The 27,985-nt window shown below is 41.2% G+C and overlaps 1 protein-coding gene across 1 annotated transcript in view; it reads right to left on the reverse strand.

Moving 5' to 3' along the window:
- VCAN (versican) overlaps positions 1-27,985 on the reverse strand; it is a 180,254-nt gene that overhangs the window by 94,040 nt on the left and 58,229 nt on the right. Inside the window, 1 exon segment of the mRNA XM_019516926.1 lies at positions 15,560-18,907. Within this exon segment, the coding sequence (XP_019372471.1) occupies positions 15,560-18,907 (3,348 nt within the window).

Raw genomic sequence — 27,985 nt, forward strand, 5'->3', positions numbered from 1 at the left:
AGAGCAGGGAGGTGGGACGTTGTGCGGATGGGTGGGGATGGAGTGCCGCTGCCTCCCAGGAGCAGGGCTGGGGCAGGGAGGGGAAGTTCACTGGGCTGGGGTGAGGGCAGTGGCTGGGAAGGGCTAAGTGGGGGCTGGGCAAGGGCAAGGGCAAGGGCAAGGGAAGCTCACTGGGCTGGTGTGTGGCAGTGGTGGCCACTGCATGAGAGCTTCTTCACCTCACAGAGGAGCACTGCTGCCCTTGCCCCACCACAGCCCTGCTCCTGGAAGGTGGTGGTGCTCCATCTCTGCCAACCCGCGCATATCCCCTAGGACCAGTCCAAGTACCCCCAGGGGTGTGCATACCCCCAGCTGACAACCTCTGTTCTATAGCATACATGAAGGTATCACCAAGAAGCACACCCTAACTACCTGTGCCCTTCATAGGAATGAAAGTAAGGAATTAGGTGGTGCAGCCACCCTTCAGGTCATTGGTGCCACTACTCTCAACCTCTCTGTTTTTAGTATACTTGAGAGCAGCACAGCAGTAAGGGTACTTCACTGGTGTGTGCAGAAGTGGATGCAGAGGGGGTGCAATGACACCCCCACATTAGATAAAAGTCCCCACATAAGATAAAAATTCTCCCCCCTCACCCTCCTCCCCTGTGCTTAGAGGCACATCCTCTCCTCTCTGCTCCCTATCTCCTTCCCCTTTCCTTCTTCCCCCACCTGCCACTGTTGCTGTCCTTGCTGTCCCAAGGGCAAAGGGAGATCCTTGACCCTGCTCCAGCTGAATTTTTGGGGGGTGGGGAGGGGGGCTGGGCTCAGCCTGCCTGCCCCTCCCTTCCTGGATTCCCCCTCCCTCCCTGGTCCTCCTGACTGTTCTCTTCCAGCCCCAAAAGAGGAAGAGGGATATGAAACATGCCCACCTGCCACTGCCACTCTTGCAACTGTTCTGGGCTGAGCCCAGCCTCCACACAGCCTGGCTGGAATGGCTCTGGAGCTCCCCTCACTCCTGGGACAGTGAGGGTGGCAGTAGCAGCAGGTGGGGGAGGTGATGTGATTGTGAGCAGGGAGAGGAAGGGGAAAGAGAAGAATTCTTACCTTCTTTGGGGACATAAAAGTATCCTGGCTGATCCTCCCATGACACAGTCTGCCAAACCTAATGTGGGTGAGCTGGTGAGGGTGGAGGCTGGGAGCAGGGCAGCAGCCACCCCTGAAACACTGGTTGCTGCTCTTGCACCCCTTTTTGTAAAATCCTAGATCCACTTCTGGGTACATGCTACTCAATGGTGTTGTCAAAAGTCCCATGGAAGCAGTAGAGATGTACCCAGAGTGGATACTAGAATTACATTTCTAATGAAATATTCCTTGTCCCATCTCATCATCTTTGAAAATGGAGAAAAGCTGCTGAAAAAAGTCTACAGGTTATCTGATGTATGAAATGTCAAAACTAAATTCTGCTCTAGCTAAGACAACTATAAACATGCAGATACTCCATGGCTGGAGATGGAACTTTACCTAGATTTTAAGTGAAAGAAAGAGTACAGTATCAAGGACATTGATGGCATTGTAAAATTAAGAGTAAATAATTGATAAATACTGTGCTTCCTGCACTGTTGGACCTATCTTTGGCCATGCCTTTATCCTCATTGTTTTCTCCACTGTGCATAGTGACATAGGCACTGCAGATGAAGTAGAAAGAACCCAGGACAAGAACTAGCCATCGGGACTCTACATTCACTAGCATGCTAGGATGACAGGTAGCACATATGAGAACAAAATATGATACACTGTATCTTTAAAGATTTTAACTTTTCCATGTTGTAATTTTTGCAGGGAAAGATGAAGGAGGAAAAAGGGAAAGCCCTGGCACACATCCATTTAAAGGCATAATAGGACCTGCCCTTCAATCCCAGTGATTGCATGATGCAGTTTTGGGTTTGGGGAGCAGATCCAAATTGTGCCATTACTACTTGCCAATTCAGGGGAAGTCCAGGATCATCATCTCAGGCTTCCCCTACACCAACAAGTTGAAAACTGGATGCCTACAGCCCAGTGTGAATTAGTATGGTCCCAGGGCTGGGACTAACCACCATCTGATTGCCAAAATCAGCCCTGGGACCATGCTGGAGCTGATTTAAGACTTTGGTCCTGTCTTGGGACCTACTATCAGCTGGTGGTTGGTTTCAGCCCTAGAACTGTACTGGGGCTGGTATACACCAGGATATCAGAAAATGCTGTATGCGGTACAGCTGTACATATGTTTCCTTGAAGTCCTGGCACACCAGAACCCCACATCCCGGGGAAGTTCCTCAATCTCAAGATGGTTCCACAACTCCCAAGGTGGTGTCCCAATCCCAGGGTCCCTGTATGCCAGGGCTATCATAAAATAGCATGTGTAGCCCAGTTGCATATGTGGGTTTTAAAGGTTCTGGCACATAGGGATCCTAGTATCAGAGAAACTCACCACAAACCCAAGGCCCCTGTGACCAGGATGTGTCAGTGCCTTGCTCCACAGCTCCTTGTTTGCTGCAGCACAAGGCAATCATCCTGCCAGGCCAAAGGGAGCCCCATGGCTCCCTGAAACCTGACTCCCAGCTGATGAGCTCCTCTTAAGTCAGTATCCCTAGAAACAGCAAAGTGCAGCTGTATGCAGGGTTGCAACCACTCTCTGCTGACATGGGGGAGCCATCAAGCCCCGCCTTAAAGCTGGCATCAGACTGGATGGTGCGGACAATTCCACACATTCAGTTTAAGGTGAGGCTGTAGAAATTTAAAATTATTCTGGAATAATTTTGTGACCAGTTTCCTGTTTGTTGCACCATTAATTGCCTCAACATGGGCAGGTTAAGTTAACATCTGCCAGTGGCCTTACAGTTCCAGACCAGCTAAGTTCCACCTTTTGCAACTTGGGAATGCTGATCTGCTCTCTACCAATGCCCATGTAAAACAAAAATATTTATGGTTCTATTTGGTCACTGCTGCAGGTAAGCCATTTTAAAGTGTGAAACTACTGCTATTTCTGAATGTGTGCTTACAGCCTTTTCCCCTCAAGGCATGAAATTAACTAATGCCCAGTGCTTTTCAGATGATTAGTCAAAGAAATCATGTGGGAATTTACACTAAATTCAGTCCCTTCAAGCATGAAGAGTATCTACACTTGAGGTAAAAGTCAGACTAAGGATTAAAAGGCTGTCATTGGGTTCGCTGACCCTTGCAGCTCCATTATCACTGTTAGCTTTCCTCCACCAATACATTCTTCTTGTGTTCTTTATCTCCCCCCGCCAGTCTACTTGTGTTGTTAAAACAAGGATATAGAACACTTCTAAAATATTCAAGGGTTTTATTTCATGAGACTGAATATTAATATAAGAGATATTTGGATCACTGAAAATTCTGTACAGAGTAGTGGAAAGAGTGGATAATCTGGAATCATTTTTTTCTTTTCATAGATAGATAGTACAGATCAGGGGTGTACAAAGCTGGCAGTATTCAATTTGGATTTGACCCAATTTGGGAGACAGTGATTCGATTCGCTGATTCAGATCACAGTCCCAATTTGATTCAGCCAAATCTGAATCTGAAGATTTGATTCTGATTCAGAGAATCAGCTATTTGGCCATAAACACAACTTTATATGTTTTTTCTATGTACCTCAAGCGTGAACACAGAGGTTGGTTCCATGGAGTGTCCCACAGGAGTGCTGGGGGGTCCCCCGCGTGCTCGGTGGCAGACCAGGAAGTACTTCCAGTCCACTTCCAGGTCTGCTGCCGAATTTTCAGGGGACCCCCCTGCACTCTCCCAGCTAGGTGATTGGCCATGGGGGGGGGGGGCAGACCCAGGTGGCACCAGTCGCCAAGCTGTGGGTTGGAGGAAGTCCCGTGCATGCTCTGCAGTGAACCTGGAAGTGGACTGGAAGGTCTACTTCCAAGTCTGCTGCTGAGCAAGCTGGGGACTTCCCACCCCATGCTCCCATGCAATGCTCCATCCACCCCACCATCTCAGCGTTCACGAGCCACACCTGATACCTTGAGGTATGTAGAAAAAATACATAAGCTGTGTCTATGGTTGAATCATCAAATCTTTCCAAATCAATTCAGAGGCTTCTGATTCAATTTGGAGAGATTGATGGGTCTCCTGATTCGATTCAGATTCAGAGATTTGGCCACCAAATTAGGCTGAATCTCATTCAAATCGAATCAGTGACAAAAGCTTCGCACAGCCCTAGTACAGATTACAATTTGCCAGCAAGGGAAAACTAGGTTAGATAAAACCCTATGATTTGGACATTCCTCAGAGAGATGCTATTTGGGGTGTCAGAGACAACTCTTTTGACATATAAAAATATAACAAAGGGCTAAGCCTTCCTTTCCTTACTTGATGCATTTCTCCCCCTGGGATGCTTGAGTGAGCTATGACTGCAAAAAAAATTTAGGAGCTAGCTCTGTTTGCACTAAAAATAATAATTGTTGTTTCTGTAATCTAATGAAGGCAAAAATAAAAAAAGAAAGATTAAATAAGAGCAGCAGTAGCAGTTTAAAAAGAGATCTAACTTATTTATATCAAAGTGCTCCTGATCTAGCACAAATTTTAATTTAATGGAAAGACTAAATGGTAGTTCTTCACATGGATCACAGCTGTACCCTTTAGTAAAGTAAAAAAATTATATTTCTGAGTATCGAACAGAACTGAATTGTTTCTATTGTGACAAGTGCAATAAATGTTGCAGAGTGGTCAATCATAGTATACTGCACTAAACTTTTCCCTATAAACATGAATTACTCACTAGAATCTCAACTTCATATTCTCAGAGGTCTCCAAAACCATATACCAGACTCTCTGAAAATAGCCTGATGCATAGCATGTAAATAATTCACAAAAATTATAGCATATGCCAACATGTATTAGGAATGCGATTGATAAGACTTCACATCTACACATTCAAAAGGAAAAAAATGGATAGGGAAAAGCTGCTGACAATATTTAGCTGGAAAAAGAAATCATTTGTCACAGAGTAATGTGCATGGAGATTTAAGTCATAAGAACAACACACTTACAAAAAATATTTTGCGATGGAAATACACTGGAATCTAAACACTCAAAAAATAGGGATAGATGGTAGGTATTTTAAAAGTATCATCACTACAGCATTTATTAGATGCTTCTTCTCAAGGGAATCATTTTTGTGAATCCTTTTTTACCTCTGAATCATCTTAAGAGTGATGTTTATTTGTATTTCTGAAACCAAACCACATATTTGTTCTGAATTTAGATTCATCATCTGAGTCACTTTATATAAAATAAAAATCCACTGCTTCTTAGTATGACAAATATTTTCTGAAGGTAGCAAAAAGCTCAAATTCTCTGCCTGAATAGCCAATAATTTCTTATTCCCCAAGTACATCTAGAAAAGTAGAAAAGTTCAGTTCACCCTTGATACTGACACACACCTATTTTTAAAACATCCTGTTATGTTTCAAATAGGAAATGTATTCTAAAAGTAGGCTTCTCATCAGAGACACCATATATCATATATACATGGAAGTGTTATTGGAATTTCTACATGTGTAAATGAAATTTCTAAAAATGATTACAATACTAAAACCTGCATTGTACCTGTGAATAAATGATCATTCATCTGTCTCATGAATAAACAAAGACCTGTAAAAAAGCTTGAACTGTGTAATCCCTATGTCTAGATCTGGGAGGTTTCCTTGGTAACAATGCAAAAACAGCAGGGAATGTCTATGCATCCTATGAACAGTATGTAACATTCGGGTGCTGTTTCCTGGTATCTGTGGATATCTGTAAAGGAATGCAAAAAATATATTCATCATTCTATAATAAGCTCTTCAGAAAGAAACAGCAGTGGTGGCCAGCAGACTATTTAGTAATTTTTTTTCAATGCAAAATCTTGGTTTGGCTGACAGGGATGATAATTTGAGATGCCAAACACATTCTTTTCTTGAGAATGTAAGGAATTCAGTACAAAGCCCATTAATTTACTTTATTTTCATTCTTTTATCTGAATTTCAAATAGATGTTATTCTGTTGTTGTGTACAATTTATTTGTAATAGTCTTCCCTAATGTTGGTAATGTGGAAAAATTCTAGCAAGCTTCATTGAACAATGAGTCTTTCAAATAGGATTAAATATGCTGATTTAAGGGCCTTGGATATAAAAGGCCTTGTTAGGGGGAAATCTGCTCTGTAGGAAAGAACCTGTGGAAGTCATTCTGATGGATATTAGGCAACTATCATTCTGATCTTAATTATCCCTGGAGAGTTACTCTAGATTTACTGTGGAGAGACTCCACTGGAGAAACAATTCTGCCAGTGTAACTGGCATCAGACACTTGCTTTAGTTTGGAGTAACTGAGACGATGAGAATCTAGCTCTATATCCCAGTTTTTAAGAATGGATATATAGGGTCATTCAGGATATGAAACCTACTCCTGTAATTGTCTAACAGATTAGCTACCTTATAAACTATCTGAGTAAGAGCCATATTTCATTTAGAAAAGTATTTCAAAAGAACCAATTGATTTTCTGCCTGCTGCACAAACCAGCTGACCCTTAAAACTGAAACACTGCTAGACAGAAATGACGAAGTAGGAGTATACCTTTGACAAATCAATTATCATATTAACTGGCATCTTTGACACTTAGCTAGACTGCTGGATGCAGATCATGTCAATAATTCACTGATGAAATAAAACAGTGTCCATTTGTTTAAGCAGTGAATATGATCTTTCAATTGACCTCCTTGCAATGTCAACCAGAATGCTACAGATTAATAAGGATACAGAGACTGGTACAGTTTCCAGTGAACTGAACAACTGTTTGCATTTACTAGTTCAGCCAGCAGTGAGCCATGTACACAATAAAAGACCACTAGGGAAAAATGAATTGAGATCAGTGTAGTGGCATACCACGGAAGTCATGGCAACAAAACGCTGCCACAGAAACAATTTGATGTGCTTGTCAAAATAAGTTTCACCAGTTGGCATTTACGTTGCCATGGATGAAGATTTTCCTATGGTAGTCAATGATTTTGGTTCTGAAATATATGACAGACTTCTCAAGAGTTAAGCACTTGTGGATTAAGCTGAATCACTTGCTGATCATAATTATCTAGTACACATATGCCAGTGTATTTAATCAGTCAGTCATAATCACAATAGATAGTAACTGGCCTATACAACAAAAAATGTTAGGCAACATCTTTTCTTCACAGAACACTGAGATGAACACTGAATTTGGAATAGAACCTGAGGATAGATACAGTACTTAGTTTGAGTATTATGCATTTATCACCTGAGAGATAAAAGATGTTTTGTGATTATTCAGAGTGAGTTATTGCCATGAGTTGTCCTTACCCTCTGGACAAATATTTCCCTATCTAGCACAAGAACAAATGCAAACAAGTCAAACAGCTCCATCTCAAATAGCATATAAGTGAATATATCATATAGACAAATGTGGGATTGAAATATATCAGGGGCGGGCAATTATTTCGGGCGGAGGGCCGCTTACCCAGTTTTGGCAGGCTGTTGAGGGCCGCATGGGTAGCCCCGCCCCTTGACAAGTGCCCCGCCCCCTGATCACCACCTTGGGACCAATGTCCCAGCACCTGTGGGGCCCAAAGCAGGGCACAGGCTGGCAGGGGTCCATGGAGCTGGGCTCAGCTGCACCAGCAGGGAGAGGGGGGAGCTGGCCCAGCTCCATAGAGCCCCTGACAGCTGGGACCCTGCGCTGCTGCCACCCTGCTCTGGGCCCCACTGGCACTGGCCCCAGGGCACCAGTGCAGGCCCCATGCTCCCGCTGGCTCCTTGCCCACTCACTCCCAGTGCCCCCCTGCCCCACAGTACAGGTGGGGGGCAGCACACAGCCCCAACCCCCTGCTCGCTGGCAGGGAAGAAGCTGGTGCTGAGCGTGGGGGAAAGCAGCCCCTCGCCTGCCCCATGGCCGGTGCTCCCAGTCCATGTGGGGCTGTCCAGAGCAGGCACAGGCAGCCCCACACAGGCTGCGAGCAGCTGCAGCACTGGGCACCAGCCACATGACGAGCAAGGGGCCACTTTGACACGTGCTCAGCACCAGCTTGTAACCTGGCCCTGCTGCCAGCCTGGGCTCCATGCTGGCTCCGGGCTTGCCCGTGGGGGCTGTGCATGGCAGCAGCAGCTGCAACCCCCCTACATGCCATGCCAGGTAGTGTTGGCTGCTGCTGCCTCCCCAGAGCTCACGCTCTGGGCAGCCCACAGGCGGCGGTGCCAAACACTGCCTGGCATGGCAAGCAGGGGGGCTGCACTGCTGTCGCCACATGCAGCCCTGACAGGCAAGGCTGGAGCCAGCGCAGGGTCCAGGCTGGCAGTGGGGGCAGGTTACAAGATGGTGCTGAGCATGGGGGGGGAAAAGCGGCCCCTCGCCCGCCCTGTGCCCAGTACACCACGCTGCAGCCACTCGCAGCCAGCTTGGGGCTACCTGTGCCTGCTCCGGACAGCCCTGCACGGGCTGTGAGCAGCTGCAGAGCAGGGCGCAAGCCAGGGGGCGGGGAAGTGACAGCTTTTATCTACACCAGGAAGGAGCCCAGGGAAAAGCTGAGCGCGGGGGCGGGCTTGATCATCCTCACCTCCTCTCACTGATTGGCTGATTTCCTCTTAGGTAACTGATCTAACTTCTTGCAGAAGAGCCAGCTTTCTTCAACAAGGGAGTCCATGAATGGCTCTATACTCTCTTTTTTGCCAGGAGAATGTCTCCTCTCCTGTCATAAACAGAGTACCTGTTTGTGGCCATGGTCTTCCAGCTAGCAAGGGGGCCTACCATGCAAAGGGTGTCTTGACTTGTTCTTTTCCCACTTCCTTCTGCACAAGTTGACACTTTATCATCAACATTGATGAACTCTTAGAAATCAGTGGGACAACCCATTTCTCCCTAAAGTTCAGCTGAGTCAGGATCATCTTGCTCAAACTCATTTTCTTTGGCAGCCTTGGTGCCAAAGCCACCGTTCACAGAGCCATTCATGATGACGTGGGATGGAACTTTATCCTATACAATAACAGTATTTCTTCCAGCATCAAGAATGTTCCATTTTTGTGGATCTGTTACAATCCTGGAAACTTCTGCAGCAGATAACACACCACTTATTTTATATGCCATGTTAATTTGGAATACTATTCCGTGATCTAGGAACTGCTCATGGTGCTTGCTGGGAGAAAGCATACATACATGTGCTTCAGACCTAATCCTTTCCAATTGTGGGCTGCACAATTATCAATTAGAAGATGCACATTTTGGTTTTGACATGCCATTCTCCATTCATATTGGAACCGTCACTCTCAAAACAACTTTACTGTCAGTCATACATTTTTGTTGGCAGTTGTTTCAAGCCTTTCATACAGCAGGGATTTTCAGCCTTCCCCACTACCATCAGCACTACAGCAAAATAGCACAGTAAACCTTTCTTTGCTTTTCTTCCTGCTGTGACATGCTTCTCATTTAAGTATGAGTGTCTTGTCAGGTTGCAGGTTATACCATCTCATCAGCATTAAATGTGTTCTTTGCTGTGTATTTGTCCAAAATTGGTTTTGCACTTCCTTGCCAATTTTCCGCAGGCATGACAGATGGAATATCCTTTGCTGCATGCAAAAAGTGAAATGATGTTGTGATGATGTTGGGATCTCTAGAACCAACCACTAGACCAGTGAGGCTTGATTCCTAGCTTCTCTTCAATTTTGTTTGCTTTCTCTTTACCCAAATATTGGGATATTATTTGCCCTTATATCACAAAACCACTTGAGCAGTTCTTCTACATCCATATGCTTTGCACCTTGGATTCTTTTCCTTGTCCCAGTTTCATGTCCTTCCATTGCCATCTTCGCTACCAAATCCCAATTCTTCAAATAGGTTGAAAGAGTAGAAAGAGGAATTTCCTACTAAGCAATTTCTGTTTTGGATTTCACTTTCTAATCTACTTCATATATCATTTTCAACTTCTGTGAAATTTTGAACTTATTGTACTTCTTAGCTTCCATGATGCTCCCCTCTGCTGAATTTGCACACTACCAAAAGGTTTGTACAGTTCTGGCAATGTAAAATTACTGGCATATGGTGGGGTCTGCTGCTACGCATGCATACAAGCCTGCACACTAGAAAACGATACCATCTCTGCAAACTAAAATTGCAGTGTTATCTACACTTCAAAGTTAATAAAAAAGTTTTCATGGGTTTATGATTCAAAGGATCAAAAAAAGGCTTTGAATTTCAAAGTTGTCATATTTTGAATTATCCATATACAAAAAAACTATTCTTTTGGCTGGGAAGAGACAATGGCTTCAAAGTACTTTGAACTATCTGATATCAAACTAATGAGGTTTTACTGTAAAAGTTTTCAGTAGGAATAACAAGGGCAAAAATCTTAACTAGCTTTTATAATAAAACTTGATCAGTTTATGAAAGACATTATGTGCCATCGCTGCCCTTGATAGCAGGGTACTGGACTCAATGACCCAGAAGACCCTCTCTCATCCTATTTTCCTACAGTTATGTAAACAGTCCTTTTGAATCAGTGTAATGTCATACTTTCTGTGAGCAAGGGTATTGTATTATGGCACATAATGAAGACTCTCTAAATCCAAGGAATGGTCCTAATAAAGACTCTATTCTTCCAGTTTCATTACAGGAATTTCAGCAGCGTTCATGTTTTAAGTTGTTTACCTTCATTCAAATTTCACTCACCTCTTTCATTTCTAGAGCTGGAAATCTGCTCCTTAAAACAGGAGTGAATGTTAGTATAAAAAGTTTGTAATCTCTTTTCATAAAATTCAACTTCCACAAAGCACAGGTTCCTTAAATTTCATACTGTTCACAGCTGAAGGAGACGGGAAACCAGACAGACCCGATGTGAAATCCCAGCTCTAATAAGCACTTTCCAACATCTTCACTAACTGAACTTTTAAATGTTTCTGAAAATGCAGGTGTGCAAATTACCCTTCATATACACACAGGAGTTGTGTTTTCAATATCCCCTTGACCACAGTTAAACAACCTCCCACTAACATTTTTCAGGTCATAAAAGCTTTATGAGCTGAAAAGTTCTTTCAGACTTTTTAAGTTGTTAACCCATTCCCTTCCAGCATCATAATTTACCATTACAATCCACTGGCACTATAGAACACAAAAAGGCTGTGAGTAGCATTATTTCCTGTCTGATTGTTTCTTTCCAATGAAAGAGAAGACTCTTCAGATTTGCTCAGTACAGTGGAACATTGCTAATGTGATACCATAATACAGTGTGGAGATGTTCTTTCTTTGTGTGTGTTGACTCCCAATCAGCACTGATTGTGAGCAAAAGTTTCCATACAAATTTATAAAATCCCAGGCACATTCTGTTATGGAACATGCACGCAGTCCTGTTTATTAGAAAAAAAGGGAGGTGTCCCCATCTACAAATATAGTTTTCTTCATTAATTTGCACACCTGCTCAGGTGCCATTGGCCATCAGAAATGGCAAACATTATATATTCCTCATTAATTTGTGCACCTGGACCAGATTTACATGCCAATATGTGGGTTGTTTGTACAATAAGTTTTTTCATAGAAAACTGCTGTATTCCTATTACAAATATATACAAATATATAGCGTAATCCATTCATCTATATTCTCTTTTTTATCAGTGTTTCAGTGTATTATTAAAATACAATGAAGTGCTTGATTTTCAGCCAGGCCTCAAACCATCTCCATTTCCCTGGGCACAGTTTTACGTCTACAAGAAACTTCATTCATACATACAAAATTAACTGCAGGCATACATTTTAGCAGCTAGATATCTTATTATTTAATTTCTGGAGAACACAAGAAAAAAAAAACCTTTGCAGAGAGGCCTTCTCATGATACCTAGTATAATATTTTAAGCCTACAAGTGTACATTCATCTTAAATATATTTAAAATCAAATTCAGGATGTGTATTGTACTGCATGGTACACTAAATTATGAGAGTCTAGAACAGCCTAATAACCTAGTTAATAATTTTCATCAAAATTCATTCAACGTGCCACATCATTTATGGGTTATATGAATGCAAGAGAACAAAAAGAATACAAATCTGTAGCACACTTCATCTAAGGACAGTGGACTTTCTCACAAAGTCGATACCACCTTATGGCTGACCATGTGTACATCTGGAATTGTGGAGACAGCAGAAAGAAACCTTTCCCCATTCCAACTCTCGAAGATGCTACCTACAGGTAAAGCTACTAGACACAGGAGACCAAGGGACTAGGATTATATGATACTGCACTTCCTTAGAGCTATATTTAAACTGTTGTTTTCACCACATGTACACATACTGACAATTAGGAGGCAAAAAGTAGAATTCAATCACTAATAGTAGCAAGTACAGAAGGATTACATACATTTGTATATAACAGGTTGTACTACATGTACCTCAAATTCCTTTATAACAGTAAATGCTATTTAGATACAAGAGCTTGTAGGACTTTATATATAGGTTGTCATTTGTGAAGTGATACTTATACCTTGTTGGCTTCAAAATCATAAAAGAAGGTTTGTTCTATTGTTTGCTAATTGTTTTAAAAGCAATAAATAGTACTGCAATCGAAATCTGTTGGTGCAAATGAGGAAACACTGTTTTACTAAAGACAATTATTTTGAAAATTAATCCGTGTTATTATTAATTCTTGTTTCATAACATAAAAGTCAATGGTGTTTATATAGTTCCCTTATGACCATGAATCAACTTACATAAAAGTAGGACAGAAAGAAGGGTTGTGCTGTGGACTGTAATAGCTCTCTTCTATCACATTGCATATGTTAGTACCATTTGTCACGTTTCCTCCTCTTTAGCACCTACTGCATGCATCTCATTCTACACAGAAGCAAGTTTATGTACTAAAAAGCAGTAAAGTGAAAATGTGCTTGACAGGGTCTCGCAAATGCATCACTGGGTGTGAGAACAATGAAAAGCTAAACAGAAGCTGATCAAAATCCTCACAAAAAACATGCCTTTGGCTTGTTTGTGAGAAGGGGAGCAAACTCATATATATCAATACTTAAGATGCTGGGGAATTTATGAACAATGGTTGTTAGATTTTGGAAAGAGGAAAAGAAAGAAAACCCCACTTTAATCCTTCACAAAGCAGATGCTAAACACCTTATATTTCAAGTCAGAAGGAGAAACTGCCATTTGGGGAATTCTACTTTATTTCTACAGGAATTGTTTTATTGTATATCTCAGGGGTGCTTGACCCCTGGCCCACAGAGCTATGTCATCTGTCCTGCATGAGTCCCAAAATCCAGCAGCTTGGGAACATTAATTACTATTTCCCAGCTGTCAAATTTCCAGACCCATGGAGAACCCTGCTAGCTGACAGCATGGCCCTGCAAGCTAGATTGGGCACATGAGGCTGAGGCAGCGCAGGGCCCGATCCAGGTGGTGCAGGGAGGGATCAGAGTGCGTGGGGCCCAATCCAAGCCATGCAGGCTAAGCCTGGAAATGCAAGTCCGGATCTAGGCAGCACAGGGACCGATCCAGTCACATGGGACCCAATCCAGCAATGCAGAGCCCATCCCTGCACACCGACCCCATGTGGGATATAACCCGTGGACCAGCCCTGCACCACTTACCCAGCCCACAGAGCCAAAAGTTTGATCACCACTGGTATACATAAATGAATAAATCACCCTTAATGGCAGAACTGAAAAACTATGTTTCAGCAATTCATACACAGGCACATACTTATGGAAATACAGACACAGAGGCTTGTTAGCTGAAGATGCTAACAGAAGATGAATTTTTAAGAAAGACTATTCTAAGAACTAGCTGCACTGTTGGTCATGCAGCCAACAAGGGACCTGTAATTCAGGCAGTGACAGCCTTCCCACTGTTCCAAGAAAAGAGATAAGGGAGAACCATGTCAGAACATACTCACTGATACAGTAGTGCAACATCATGTTATGCCCCCAGAGCACATTACATTTGGAGAAATAAAGGTTCCCTACACTCCAAACCTCTAAGCCCCTTCTGCACACCTAACTGAATGAAGGACATAGCAACACTACAAGGCCTGTTTCATTCCATGCACAGCTATCTGTGGTCTGGCTCAACAATACAAAGGAGGAAAGGTAGTTATCTAGCTGACTGTTAACTGTTATGCTGAATTAACAGAAATTTCATGGATTCAAGAATATTCTGCATCTATCTTAAATTCTATCTATATAACTTGATCATTTAGTTCATCTCATTATGACTTCCTAAGTGCAGCCAGCGCACAGAACATCAGACTGTTGAGAGGTGTGATAACATGTTACTCATCACAGAGACAAAATTCAGCTTAAAGCAAAAAATAATATACTCCTTAATATTAAGCCTCTATTGTTTCAAAGTATTTATCAACATTGTTCAGTTTACACATTGCAGGCATAAAGTATAAGGCAAGCAAGGGTACAAATAATACTAGAAATATTAAGGGAATGTCTTAGTGCCTTTTGTCCTTTGATTCACGCACATACCTCTATAAGAGTACCAGCCATCTTCCACTGAAATGAATAAAACACTTGTTTTTAAAGTTGACAGGAATTATAGCCATGAATCAATGGGATAAGAGTATCTTAACTGGTGAAACGGAAGTGTAACATTCAGCTAGGCTTCAAAACACAATACAACTATTTTCTGAGAAAATAATCATTATACAAGAATTAAATATAATATGATAATCATAGGACTAGATTATATTTTCATTTCCACTTTTTTCTCAGCTCTTTCATATCTCATTTTAAAAGGGTCACTGTACCAGAGAACTAAAATAACAATCATCTCTCACACAAAACACTTAAATTAAGGACTTGGTACTTTTAGGCTACTGTATTGCAGAAACATATTAATCATATAACCTGATAGTTCATTGCTAGTTCAGCAGTTTCTGTTCTGGATACCCATGAAATTAGAGCTGTATATACAAATACAGTGCCATCAACTAAAAAAATCTGATGAACTTGTGCAAAGTATGATAATTTGCAACACAGATTCTGTGAAGTAATCAGGAAAATTATGATGAAGATACTTCACAGAAACCTTGCTAGATATTCTGTCCCCAAATCCCACAACATCCATCAGTAGATGTAACAGAATATACCAACCTTTTTAGCAGATCACACTGTAAATGATATTGTTAATAGCTACAGACTAATGGAATGTTAACACAATCTACATTTAAGAGTAGTAATGCATGGCATGGAAGCTATGAAATTAAAATGCTTGGTTTCACAGATAAGCAAAGTTAAATCTCTAACTTGATTATGTATGATGCACCAATTATAAGTATGATGGATTCTTGCATCAACAGTGAATTTTGCCCAAAGCCATTTATATGATAAGTTCTTAATGTATCTTAAAAAACTTACCAGAATGCATACTTAGCAAACGTACTTTAAGCTCCTGTGTCGGCAAAGTGCAATGCTTCAGTGATCAAAAGATTGCCTCAATATATTTTAAAATACACTGGTTTGTTATAGAAAATTGTCTGCCGTTATTGACCACTGGTCTAAAAGGTAAAATCTTACCTGTATCATTGCCTGTGATTTTAATAACTATCATTTTTATATCACGTTCACTATCAGGATATGAAGTAGAGGGAGACACATCTTGAGGTCGTAAAGCCTCTGTGGCTTCCTCCACTTTAGGTGGTGTGGTAGGTCGTGCAACTGCAGTAGCAGTTGATGATGTGAAATATTCTTTATCAATGTCTGGCTCCACTGTCTTGCCTGTGAGATCATCATCAGTAGTGGCTTTGCTGGGAGAAGTAGATTCACCAATTATAATGATGTCACTGCTTCTTTCTTCATCATCTTCTGTGTAAATTATAGGTGGTGGTTTTTCAGTAACAAATGGTTTGGATGTTGAAGCAGGTTGGAATTTGTCAGCTGCATCAATAAAAGATGAAGTTAAATCACGCAGTAGTGTTGTTTTCTCCGTAGAAATAGCTGAAACCATCATTGGTTCTGTTCCTTTAGGTTCCTCCAATATTCCTGAACCTTCTCCAGGCTGGGTTGTAAGAAGTTCCACAATTTCCTCAGCTGTAGATTTCTCAGTGTGATGAGCGGTACTTTCAGTATGTGATGTCAACATTGATTCCCACCTCCCCGCACTTCTGTCTTCTTCCTCAATGGGGGTTCTTCTACTTCCATCCACTTCAGCTTCAGTACTTGGTGCTGCTGTTATAACTTCAGTGGTCTTTACTTTGTGTTCAGTAATCCCCTCAAGTTTGGGAGAAACTGCAAGTTGTGTGGTCCCAGTCATTGTTTCACCAGGTGCTTTTTCAGAAACTGTTAACTTTACATAGGGCGCTGCTGCTTCTGTAGCTGTAAATTTTTCATCATATGCTGAACCCGAACCTTCTACATCCTCCTTTGCTTTAACAGATGTTGGAGCCATTTCAGGTTTTGATGTTGATGTTGGTCCAGGTAAAGGAAAAAAAGACACTAGTACCTTAGAAACTGTTGCAGTAGAGCCTGTGGCAACAGCCAGTTCCTCCTTAGTTCGATCTTCGATAAAGTGTTCCTCCACAAAAACTCCTGTATCTGTTGTGCTTGTTTCTGTTCCTTCTACGGGAATGGTGACATTAAAAGGAGCCTGATCTGTAATCTTCGTTACTTCAGTGATTTCAGCTTCTGAAGTCACAACAGCTGGGGAAACATCAAGTTCTGTAGGTGAAATTGCAACAGTAGTGTCTGTTGTTGTTATATCGCTAATTATAATAGGTTCTTTTGTCCCTGTAAAATCAATGTGCACTCTTTCTTCTATGTCTGAAATATGTGGGTATATAGTAGTCATTCTTTCTGCTTCTGTTACCAGCTCAGCAGTACTTCCTTCATCCAACAAATTAACTGCACTTGTTACTTCATAAGTTTTTACAGTAGTGGATGCTAATGCAGGTGATTCTTCTTTACCGACTGTTCCAGCACTTATCTTCACACCTTCTGTAACTGCGTGTTTTGTAACTTTCTTCTCTGTAGGTGCAAAGTCTTCAGCAGGTGGTGCTATTTATTTTTCAGTGACCACATCTCCTTCTATTTCTGTAGGAGCATGTGTTTTCCAAATATCACGATACCCTGAAACATCATCTCCTTCATGTTCTGTAAAACTCTTTGTCATTTGGATTTTGTCAGTTATGACCGTGGGTATGGCAGCTGGCAATAGTGTAGCTTGTGATGCTGGCACTGAAGATATAAAAGGCTCTACTGTTGCACTGCTTTGTTCCAGTGATTCTTTTGATACTGTAATTACTTCCAATTCTAAAGCTCTGCTTATGGAGAAGACACTTTTACCCTGATCTGAATCAGCTGATACAGCTGTAAATTTACTGCTTATGTCTGTTGGCTCAATGCTTACTGTAGTTCCACCTGTTGCTTCCTCTGGATGTACCCCGTGCCCTGAACCACCTACAGAAATCTGTGATCCATCTTCAGTATCATCTTCTGTATTTAAAATATCTATTGTTTCAGTATGAAACATATCTTCAGCTACATATTTCTGATCCTTATCAGTTGATAGCAACATGCTAGAAACTTGAGGGGCAAGTGTGAATTTCTCACTTGGTACATAGACCATGGGTTCTGATATGTCCTTATCTGAGGCAGAAATTGCTGTTGTGATATAATAAGTTGTACCATCTATTATTTTCTCTTCCGACGCTATAGTTTTTTCCTGTTTTCTCTCTTGCTCTCTTAAGATGGCTGACGTTGTTGTTTGGTGAGATGGGTAGATAATAGTTTGCATGCTCTCTCCTAAACTTTGTGGTGAGGGTGTACCTTCTTGTGAGAGAAGCGCAGATTCAGTTTCTGTCTGATTAATTGCTTGTACAGCTGTAGATAAGGGAACTCCATATGACATTTCAGCATCAGTAGGCTGAACATCTTTCAAATCTTCTCCACTTCCTTCAGCTGATGCCTCACTTTCATCAAACAGAGTTACAGGGGAACTTACTCTAACTGCTGGAGTTGGCTCATGTGCTGTAGATGTTACACTGTCCTCATCCAAGAAAGTCTTTGATACAGTAATAACTCCTGATCCTGGCGTTCTGCTAGAAGCCATAGTTCTCGAATCAGGCACAACAGTGTATGCGCTTGCTCTGCCCTCCTCCTCTGTTGTAATCTCTTCATGATCAGTGTATAGACCTTTGGGAATAACAACAGTTGTAAGTTTTTTGTCCGATTTTGCTTCCATTGATTTTTTTCCGGGTTCTTTCGTGGTTTGGGCACCAAGATACATTTCCCCTCTTGTTAATGTGACTGAAGTGTCTGTTTCTGAAATCTCCCAGATGGATGTTTGCACTGAGGTCTCTACAGATGCTCTTATTGGACCAACCTCTATTTGTTCAGTCTGGCTTTCAAAAGTTTTCCATGAATCAGTAGAAATCTCAGTTCCAGGTGTTCTGCTCTGAAAAATTGTTGAGGTCACAAAAGCATCCTCAGTGCTTTCAGACCTACCTGGTTTCTCAGACAATTCTGCAACAGAATAAGCACGGTCCATCTCCTCTGGTGTGAATGCGCTCGCTGCTAACCTAGGTGTACTGTCAGATTCTGCCATTTGTAAGGAATCAGAAGTGTCCATTTTGCCATGTGTGACAGTCTGAGGTAGAGTAGTAGTTAACTTAATGTTGTCCTTGGGCATTTTTTCTTCCTGCTTTTTCTCCGCTACTTCTGTAGTTAGGCCTGTATCTTCCTTTTCCAATTCCATGGCAATTTTTTCCAAATTAGGGATCTTCATTTTGGTGACAGCTGATTCCATAACAGGAGTATCAGAGACAGGAGGTGTTACAGTAACTTTAGAAGGTATCAGTTTTAGCTCTGACACACTTTCCAGAGGTATGTCCAGCTCAACAGATGGAGAATCTGAAACATTTTGTTCACCTAAAAAAAGATGTTAAACAATCATTTAGAAAATCATTTAGAAAAGGCATAAACAATGTTTTCCCGATGAAAACGGGATGCTAAACCTGAATAAAAGTTTTTAAAGAAATGTTGTTGACAAAGACTGAAGTCAGTACAGCTTGGAAGGTCAGTATATAAAATACATTACAGTGCCACAGGGTTTATCCAAACTATACTAAATTTGGATTTTAGATTGGAGGTAAAGGTAAGAACAGTACATTTTTCAAGTAATGGCTTTAATTAATTTGCATTTAGTTAGTGCCTACAAAACAGGTTTTGTTTCTTTAATTTAAATGTTTTGGTAAGTATTTTAAGGGATGGAAGTAAATTGAATATTACTACTTTTAGTTTAGGATATCCTATTACTCATAACTCCATTGGAAAAATAGGCTTTGTCCTAAGAAAAGGGAGGTCAGTTTTATCTTTGGCTCCCCGAGCAGGAAGTACTATGTGGCCACAAACCACTACCATTGCAGGAAGAAATGTCTTGTGTTGCTGAACAACAGTAAAACAGCAACAAAAGCTCAGTAATGTCAGTAAATTATAATTTATTTGTATTTTGCACATATATTACCATAGACTGGGACTTTGTGCTAAAACACAAGAACAAAAATATTAATGTTATGATGCTATATTAACCTGCTCAGAAGCTTTGATATGACATCATACCATAAAAATACAAATACGATTTACTTTATTCTCTTAACTAAAATGTTACAATTTTAATCTTTCATTTTCCTTTTTTTTTGCTAACAGTCTCCCAGCATATTCAAATTATTCTTTTACAGTTAAACACAGAGATGTTTCCCAATTCACTTCATTGTTGTTATCCTATCTCTTGTTAGGAACTAGCAACAGAATAAATGGTATGGGTGTTTTTTTCAAGGATTACTATAGCATACAATTCAACAGGAAGTAAAATACTAGCTTGGTATATTTTCAGCACATAATTACAAATCACAAAAACGAACCCTTACAGCAGTAAGAGTGTACTTAGATAACATAAGCAAATATGCCATCATCAAACACTGTATTACAATGCCACAAGATTGGATGTTGCTCATTTAACTATACTGAGAAGTACTTGGATTTTGTGGTAAAGGTGAGAACAATAACCACAGTTTTAAAAACAGCCATAGATAGGATCAAAAATCTATGATGCAATTATGTGAATCTTTGGAAAAAAATTTAAAGGAGTTAATCCTGCAGGTTTTCAAACACGAAACTACTCCCACTGAAATATAAGATGTAAGAAGAGAACAAGATTGTGCCTTTGAATCATAAAACAAATTCTGGGATTCTATCCTCCCTTGCAGCTATCAAAGAACATTATGCATATAGATTAAGAGCAAAATATGGCTTTTAAAATCACCATAAGTACATGAGCAATATTTGCAAGAATTTTAGTACATGATACCAGCACTAACTCCTTACAAACACAACACAACTCAATGTACAGCCTCCAATATAGACAGACACAAAAGGCCAAAAGTTGATAGCTTGGGAGTTAAAAAATAAGCTCAGAAAAAATAAACATGCTCACTGTACAGCAGAGGTACTCAACCTCCAGGCCACAGGCCAAATGTGGCCCATGGACCCATCTCAGCTGGCCTACAGGGCTCCCCATGGGTCTGGAAATTTGGCAGCTGGGGAGCACTGGCCATTAATATGGTCATCCCCCCCCGCCAAAACCCCAAACTCCATACCCCTGCATGGCCAGTAGGAACAAAGCTATGCCCCTCTTCCCTGTGGGACACAGCCATGCCCCTCCCACTTCTGGATCGGGACCTGGCATGCCCCCTTCTATACAAGGGCTGGGCCATGCCCCCTTCCTTCCTGTTAAGGCTTGGCCATGTCCCCTTCCCCTATGGGCCTGTGTTAGGATCTGACCATGCTCCCTTCTCCCCCAGGGCCAAGCCATGCCCCCTTTCCCTCTGTTAAGGCTGGGCTACACTACCTTCCCCCCGTGGGGCTTGGCCATGCCTACCCACCCCCCCAGGGCTGGGCTACACACCTTTTCCTCTCCCCGGGACCAGGTAAAGTTCCTTTTCCCTGGGGGGCTGTGTTGGGGCCAGCCTGCTCCTGGTCCCCCCTCCCCACTCACCCTCACCCCTCTGCAGCCATATGGTGCCTGCCATGCCCACCCAGCACTGGATCAGGGGAACCAACTGGATCTGGCCAGCAGACAAACCAGGCACTGCCAATCTAGCCTACTGGACAAAAAGGTTGGGCACCATTGATTTTGATCATTCGAAATAATGGAGCAAAAAAGTATGTCTTAGTATGTTTGGAATTCAAGAAGCAAATAGGGAGGGTAGAACAGATAATAGAGAAAAGGAAGAATTTTATAGAAAAAAATTAGAAGCATGTAAATAAGCTCATAAACCTGCATAGGCTATGTTCAAAATACTCAGGGCAGGGCACATCCACAAAGCAAATATTTTCACGGGGACAGAGCTAATTAGACACCTCTTCCATATTTGGTCACCATGGCTTTCCATGTATAAATGAGGCCAAACAAACAAATGCTTAGTGCACATACCAAAATTTGAACATTTCATGCATAAAGACAAGCTATTTGATTTTATACCAAAGTTGACAAGAAGATAGGTAGGCACATGATGGATGTAAGAATAGGAAGATTTACAGAGAAGACAGACAACAGGGAGAGGGAAAGAGTTTATGGCTGAAATTCAAGATTTCTGAATCAGTAGCAGTGAATATGAAAAAAGTGATAAGGCAGCAAAAAAGGCTGCAGTACAATAATTAAGGTGTTCTTCCTTATTAATGGAAAAGGGAAAGAGTTCTTATACTTATTAATTGTTTATATATTTTGGTGGCTTTAAGTTATTCATTTTCCACCTTTTCATAGATTAGATTCATAGATTGTTAGGGGCTGGAAGGGACCTTGTAGATCATCGGGTCCAGTCCCCCTGCACTAGGCAGGAAAGACAACTCAGGTCAAGTGACCCCAGCGAGGTGACTGTCTAGTCTCCTCTTGAAGATTTCCAGGGTAGGTGACTGCACCACCACTGGAGGAAGTTTATTCCACAGTCTGGACATCCTGACTGTGAAGGAGTTTTTCCTGGAATTAAGTTTTTTTATACTGAAACATTAAAATGAATGCAGTAGAGACTTTGTGAAATCTCCTCTAAAAAGCACAGCCTTGATTTGAGCAATCTTAAACTTGGAATTTCATCTTTGGGGATATAATAACTAAAAATGGATGTTTATTGGTCTGCCCGTACAAAATTGCTTGCATTCTTCCAAGTAAAATAATAGTTATTACATATTTCTATAAAACTCAGATTTGCCTTACAGCTACTTTATTTGTGAAGTAAAGAAAATAAATATGTTGTACATTGCTGTAACAATCCCATTATATGTATGTACATATATAAGTTTGTGTATATACCTATATCTATAGATATAGATATGTATAGTTCAGTAAATATATACATATGTGTGTGTGCAAGCACACACTCATACATACACACATTTATAAATACACAATGATTTGCCTCACCCAGGGTCACTGTGAAGGCAGTACAAACCATGCAGTTGTATGACACCGAAGTCATTGGGGCCCAGTACAGTTCATTATACCATAATAAATACCCTTACAGTATATCTATTGATGTTCTTTCTGCTTTATTTCCTGTTTTATCCCCCTCATCCACTTTGGTTTTTAGCATAGTTGTTTCTGAAATCAAGTGGTTCCCAAAAGGTGGCTGTCTTCAGCCCAGAATGATATGATGCAAACTACCCAGATGCTTGGAAGTATTTGGAGCTAAGGTTTTAGTTTGGGCCTGTCTCTAATTCAGAGTTATAACTAGAATACAGAGGTTATCATATATTTCAAGAACATTAAAATTCAATAGAGCTGGGCAAAAATACTTCATATTAAAAAAAAAGAAGAAGCAAGAGATTGAATTTGATTCAGCACTATTCAAAGCCTTTGCATCATTGATTATTCATAACTGATTAAGTGACCAGCAAGTTTTCATGAAAAGGTGTTCAAATTGCAAACATTATACAAATTCACGCACTGTCATATGCTTTTCATCACTCCATAACTTCAAATCTCTTGGTAAAATTTCAGAAGACACAAACAAACCAAAAAATACTCTATTATCAGATATTTGGTTTAGCAAATACTAGCTGACCAGATCTAATGCCTAGTGTGTAAAGGTGCTTTTTTGTAAAGACTACTGTAGCCTTCTTTTTGATTTACATTAAAATAAAAAAAGACAAAAATAAGGTTGTTTTGTTGCTCCAGCCCAGTTTTAAGTGCCTGATTCTAAATCCATATGTTTTGCATTACTGTACTTCTTGAATCATATGTTCAATAGGCTATCTGCTTTGTGCTTCTCTTTATGTATGATATTAGACAGATTTTGTTAATAAAGCTATTAGCGTCAAAAAATAAATGATCTAACAGATATCTGCTTACATCAAAGGCTATCGTGTATTTTAATTGATGCCTTTTATATTACAAACCACCAGGTTGATTTGGTAAGAAATCTATGCAAATCAGTAAAGTTACTGTATTTTTCATTTGCCATATGTTTACTTTATGTTTTCACTGTGGAATAGCTCCCCCCCCCGCACACTTTTTACCTACTGCTGTTTAAACAAGGACATTAATATTGTGGAATAATACTAAGACCATTGGGGTGGGGCGGAGGGAGGGCAGGGATGGAGAACAACGGCTTGAGAACAAACTTTAGGGTCAGAAAATGAGAAGTTTAATAATAATTCCAGAATACTTGGATGTACTGTCTGGAGGAAGAAACACTTTTATCTGTGTATTCAAAAATAAATTTAGGACACTCAGAACACAATTCAAAGAGACACTTAATAATGGATGTAATTTGAAGCAGTTGGGTAGGGTTTTTTTAAGACAATGGAACTATTTGTGTTTAAAGTTATACATGGGATTAGGTTCCTGGATGAATAAGGGTCTTATATTTAACTGATTTTCAACTTTTTGCAATATCAGAAAATTCAGAAGAACTTTTGTCGTTAGGCATATCAAAACTCAGTCCCAGAATTTTCTAAATATTTTGGTGAATCAGAAAAGCCAATAAATAAATAAATACATCTTAATCTTCAAAACTTTTCAATACCATCAATATAGTTTTGTTTTTTCCAGTCTGGAACCAAAAGTTAACTAATAACTTACAACTTCCATCATCCCTGGATCATTTGCACAAAAGGTAAGACAGACTTGAAGACACACTCTTCTCTAAACGCGAAAAAAAATTATGAAGTGTGAATGAAGGACATTAAAATAGGAGTAACTATAGAGGGGCAGGGGGAGAAAAATGGAGTCTGTTACTGTTCCAGGTGTCAATTCCCAAACCTGTGGGATCCACACAAAGGGCAACCAGGTAGACAAGAGAGGTTGGAGTATAGGACCTGTTTTTGAAGCTGATTGTCAGAAACCCTTACAATGTACCCTATCTGACAGAGATGGTGCCCTGTGGCTTGAGCCAAAACAATGGCATTTGTTCTTCTGTTCTTCCAGTTTATATGAATGATTTTCTGAAGACATCACTGATGGTAATGTTCTAAAGCTTTCAAGTGTTTTTGATATGTCATCCAAGCTTCATACCTATACAACAGGCTATGGAGGACAGCAGCCTGCTCAATGAGAAGTTTGGTTTGGGTCCTAATGTTATGATCATCAAAGACACAATTTTGGATATATCCAAAGACAGGACTGGCAGATTTTATTGGTGTTGAATATTGTCACCACCAACAGTACACAGCCTACTGCAGTCCCCCCCAGCCTGAATATTAGTCTGCCTTTCCAATGCCTAGTGTTCTGCAAACCCAGTAAATCTCTGTGGATCCTATTTTTGGGACAACAAGAGCAGATCTCACTGCACCTGCCAACTGCAAGGAAGCAGGCAAGAAGACTGATCATGTCTGATGGACAAAAGAGGTAGTAGTTTCAGGATTACATCACAGCGCTGAGGAGGCAGGAGCAGGTGGTGGCCAATTTACAGAGACTCAGGAGGGAGTGTAGCCCCACTCAAAAGAACAGAAATTATTCCTCAAGAGCCAAGCTGAGACTGCTTCTGAGTCAAGCTGTAGCCTCAAGAACTGTGTTGTCCCCTCTTCCTTCCATGAAAAAAAAGGAGATTCAGACTATTAATCCAGGAAAATATTTAAAATGTTAATAATTAACAGCATTATTGGTTAGTTAGGTCTGTTCTGCTTCTATATTCCTTTCCTGGGGACAGGACCTTAATGCAATAGGAAAGACTGTGTGTTCCAACAGCCCTCAGAGATATGACATACCTGAGTTATAGAATTCACATCTGGTAGGGATCAGATATAAGCAGTCCTATTTTGGGTTGAGTGGTAGGCCATTAATCTACACTCATCAAAAGAAAGTTACAAAACATCAGGTTCACCATTCCAGCAAACAGGATGACAGATGGGGACTGTGGATTTCAATATTTCTTTTACCTGGGAGATGGGACCTACACCAATATCATCCTAATAGCGCACAACGCTTGCTTCTAACCCTACTCACATGCCTTGCACTACTGGTAACCAGCATTGCCGCAACCTCTGTGTTTTACTTAGCATCTACACTCCTGTGGCTTCTTTGTGGGGATGACCCTGACCATCTCTCCTTATGTTTCAAAAGGCATTCTAAAACAATTCTTGACTCAGTAGTCACTCATTTTCAAACTTTAGTTTTATATCTTTTCCAAAACAACGAATGGGAAACGTTATCTTATATGTCTGCTCTTGACTGGAGCTGTAGGTTACAATTAATCTAAAAAATCTTTCCTTAGAAACCTCCTGAAAGCACCTTCAGGCATGCTCTCTTTCCACCACTGAAACCAAAGCCAGAGCTGATGAAAGCGGATTATAGAAAATGCAATTGCAGAATTGTTCTGTGAACACAAAACACACATGACAGTAATCAGATGTGGTACTAAAACCTGCTCTCTATTGTTTGTAGGGCAAAGATAAGAAAAGTTTGTATTTCTCCTCTCACACGGTTCTGCCAAATGGATCTCCAGCCAGTAAAATACAGCACAAACAGTGGCAATATTTATTCCATGAACAGGGACATTCTAAATAAGCCAACTTTCATGTCTATTTTTTAAACTAGACAAGGAAGGAGGCAAAGTATGTTTTCTCTTACTCCCTCCTACACTAATATATGTTTCAGCTGCTGGCATCCTCTGCCCCACTCAAAACTGAGTTCTGTAGAATGCCAGTGTCTGTCCACTTCTGTGGAAAGAGGTATACACCTGTGAGAGACTATGGCACCTGTTGCACTAAAGAACTATTCTGCATTCATGTTATGTAGTGGGCAGGAGAGATGGGTAGGCACTAGGTATTAGCACCCTATTTTGCAAATATTCTCTACTAGCCCTTCAACTGCAGCAGCAGATAGCACGTCTTCCTTAAAGCTGGTAGCAGCAACGTGGACCAGTCAGGAGTTGTCCATCCTGTGCTAAAGGGAGAATGACCTGAGGATGTTGTAAGGGACTGGGTAGTCCTGCCCTGTGTTTAGGATCAAAGTCAGGAACCAGAAACAAGTTGATGGTCAGGAGCTGGGAAACAAACCAAATGGCTAAAGATGAGCATAGAGCAACAGCCACAGGTTTCAAAGTTCGCCAAAGGGGTGACTGCAAATGCTGCCCTACTGCTGCTCAGAGCAACCATATGATCAGCCAGGGTGACCATACCCACAGCTACCAGGGTGCAGCTTTACTTATCTGGTGGTTGCTCACAGGTCCCAGCTGGAAGTGCTCTAGTCCACGCTAATTGCTACATACCCAATAATCCTGAGGGCATGATGATCCTTTCTTCTTGCAGCAGTGTTGTTTTGATCTTGCTTTCAATGACCCTAAGAAATGGCAATGATTTAGCCTGTTTTTCAGCTGGATTAATCCTGCCTTGCTGTTTGCTACTGAGAGGAAGGAACCCGTGAACAGACACCTGAATCAGGTATCTAGGTCTGCCACTACCCAGTAGCAGCTCCCTGCTTCAAGGATGCTGGTTTTCCACAACAGTAAGCAATGTTACTTCTGCCAGTGATCCTCCAGTGATGCTACCCTGTTCCTGGATGTGGGTTTGCATGCCTCTCAATTATTTCTTCAGCCAATACAGTAAAGGAATGATTCAGCTAATACCTCAATGATCCATGCTAATTGGCTTTGTGACCCCAGCAAAGTTCTGTAAGACATCAAGTAGGTTTTCAGCTGCTGGGCTGGTACAGTTAGGAAGACAGCCTCCAACTCTTAATTTTTGGGCATAAGTAAAATGCTGAAACTGCATCTTTCTGTTAATAAAAACATTCTAGCATGTAAAAAGTGTTGCCCTACCTAGTGTGATGGCAGTTTCTTTAAGCTTGCAGCTTTCTAAGCTATCAAGGACCAACTTTAGTGGCTGCAGATCTTCCTTAGCCCATCAGCAATTCCTTCGACATTACTACCCTGAAATTTCATCACAACCAGACTGAAGGAGTGAGCAAGGCAAGGAGCATGCTGGAAGTCACCATCGTTTTGTACCTTTGTACTGTTTGTTATATTGTTGGTAAAAACCCAGTAGAGAGCTTAAGGTATTCATCTATTCACCAATGCCATCATGAAGTTTGTCCAAGATAGTACTGGAAGTGTCCTGTTTCACAAGTTCCCACCATGGCATGCTATCTACCTCAGAATTTTCTTCTGCTGACCCACTGGCCTGACCACAGGTCTACACACCACTGGTCCTACATACCCTCCTACCTCTCCAGCTCAGCAGGTCCTGCTGTACTGCACTTCTCAAAGGAGAACACAGACCTGGCACTGCCCTTTTAGCCAAGCAGGATCTAATACCTGGGGCAGACAGCTGATCCCTAACAGAACTCTCCAATTGTACCTTTGAGAGTGATGAGTTAACATTGTATTTTGAACTAGCGCTATCATGAGAAGGCATCTGAAGTGCTCATTTTCCACAAAGAAGAAAGGATACCTGGAACACAGTCCAGGGCCAGCATCTTTGCACATCCTGTGATCAGCTTCATGCCTGAAGACTGTC

Source organism: Gavialis gangeticus, unplaced genomic scaffold (assembly GCF_001723915.1).
Source record: "Gavialis gangeticus isolate Ggan-Ray unplaced genomic scaffold, GavGan_comp1, whole genome shotgun sequence".
Lineage (NCBI taxonomy): Eukaryota > Metazoa > Chordata > Crocodylia > Gavialidae > Gavialis > Gavialis gangeticus.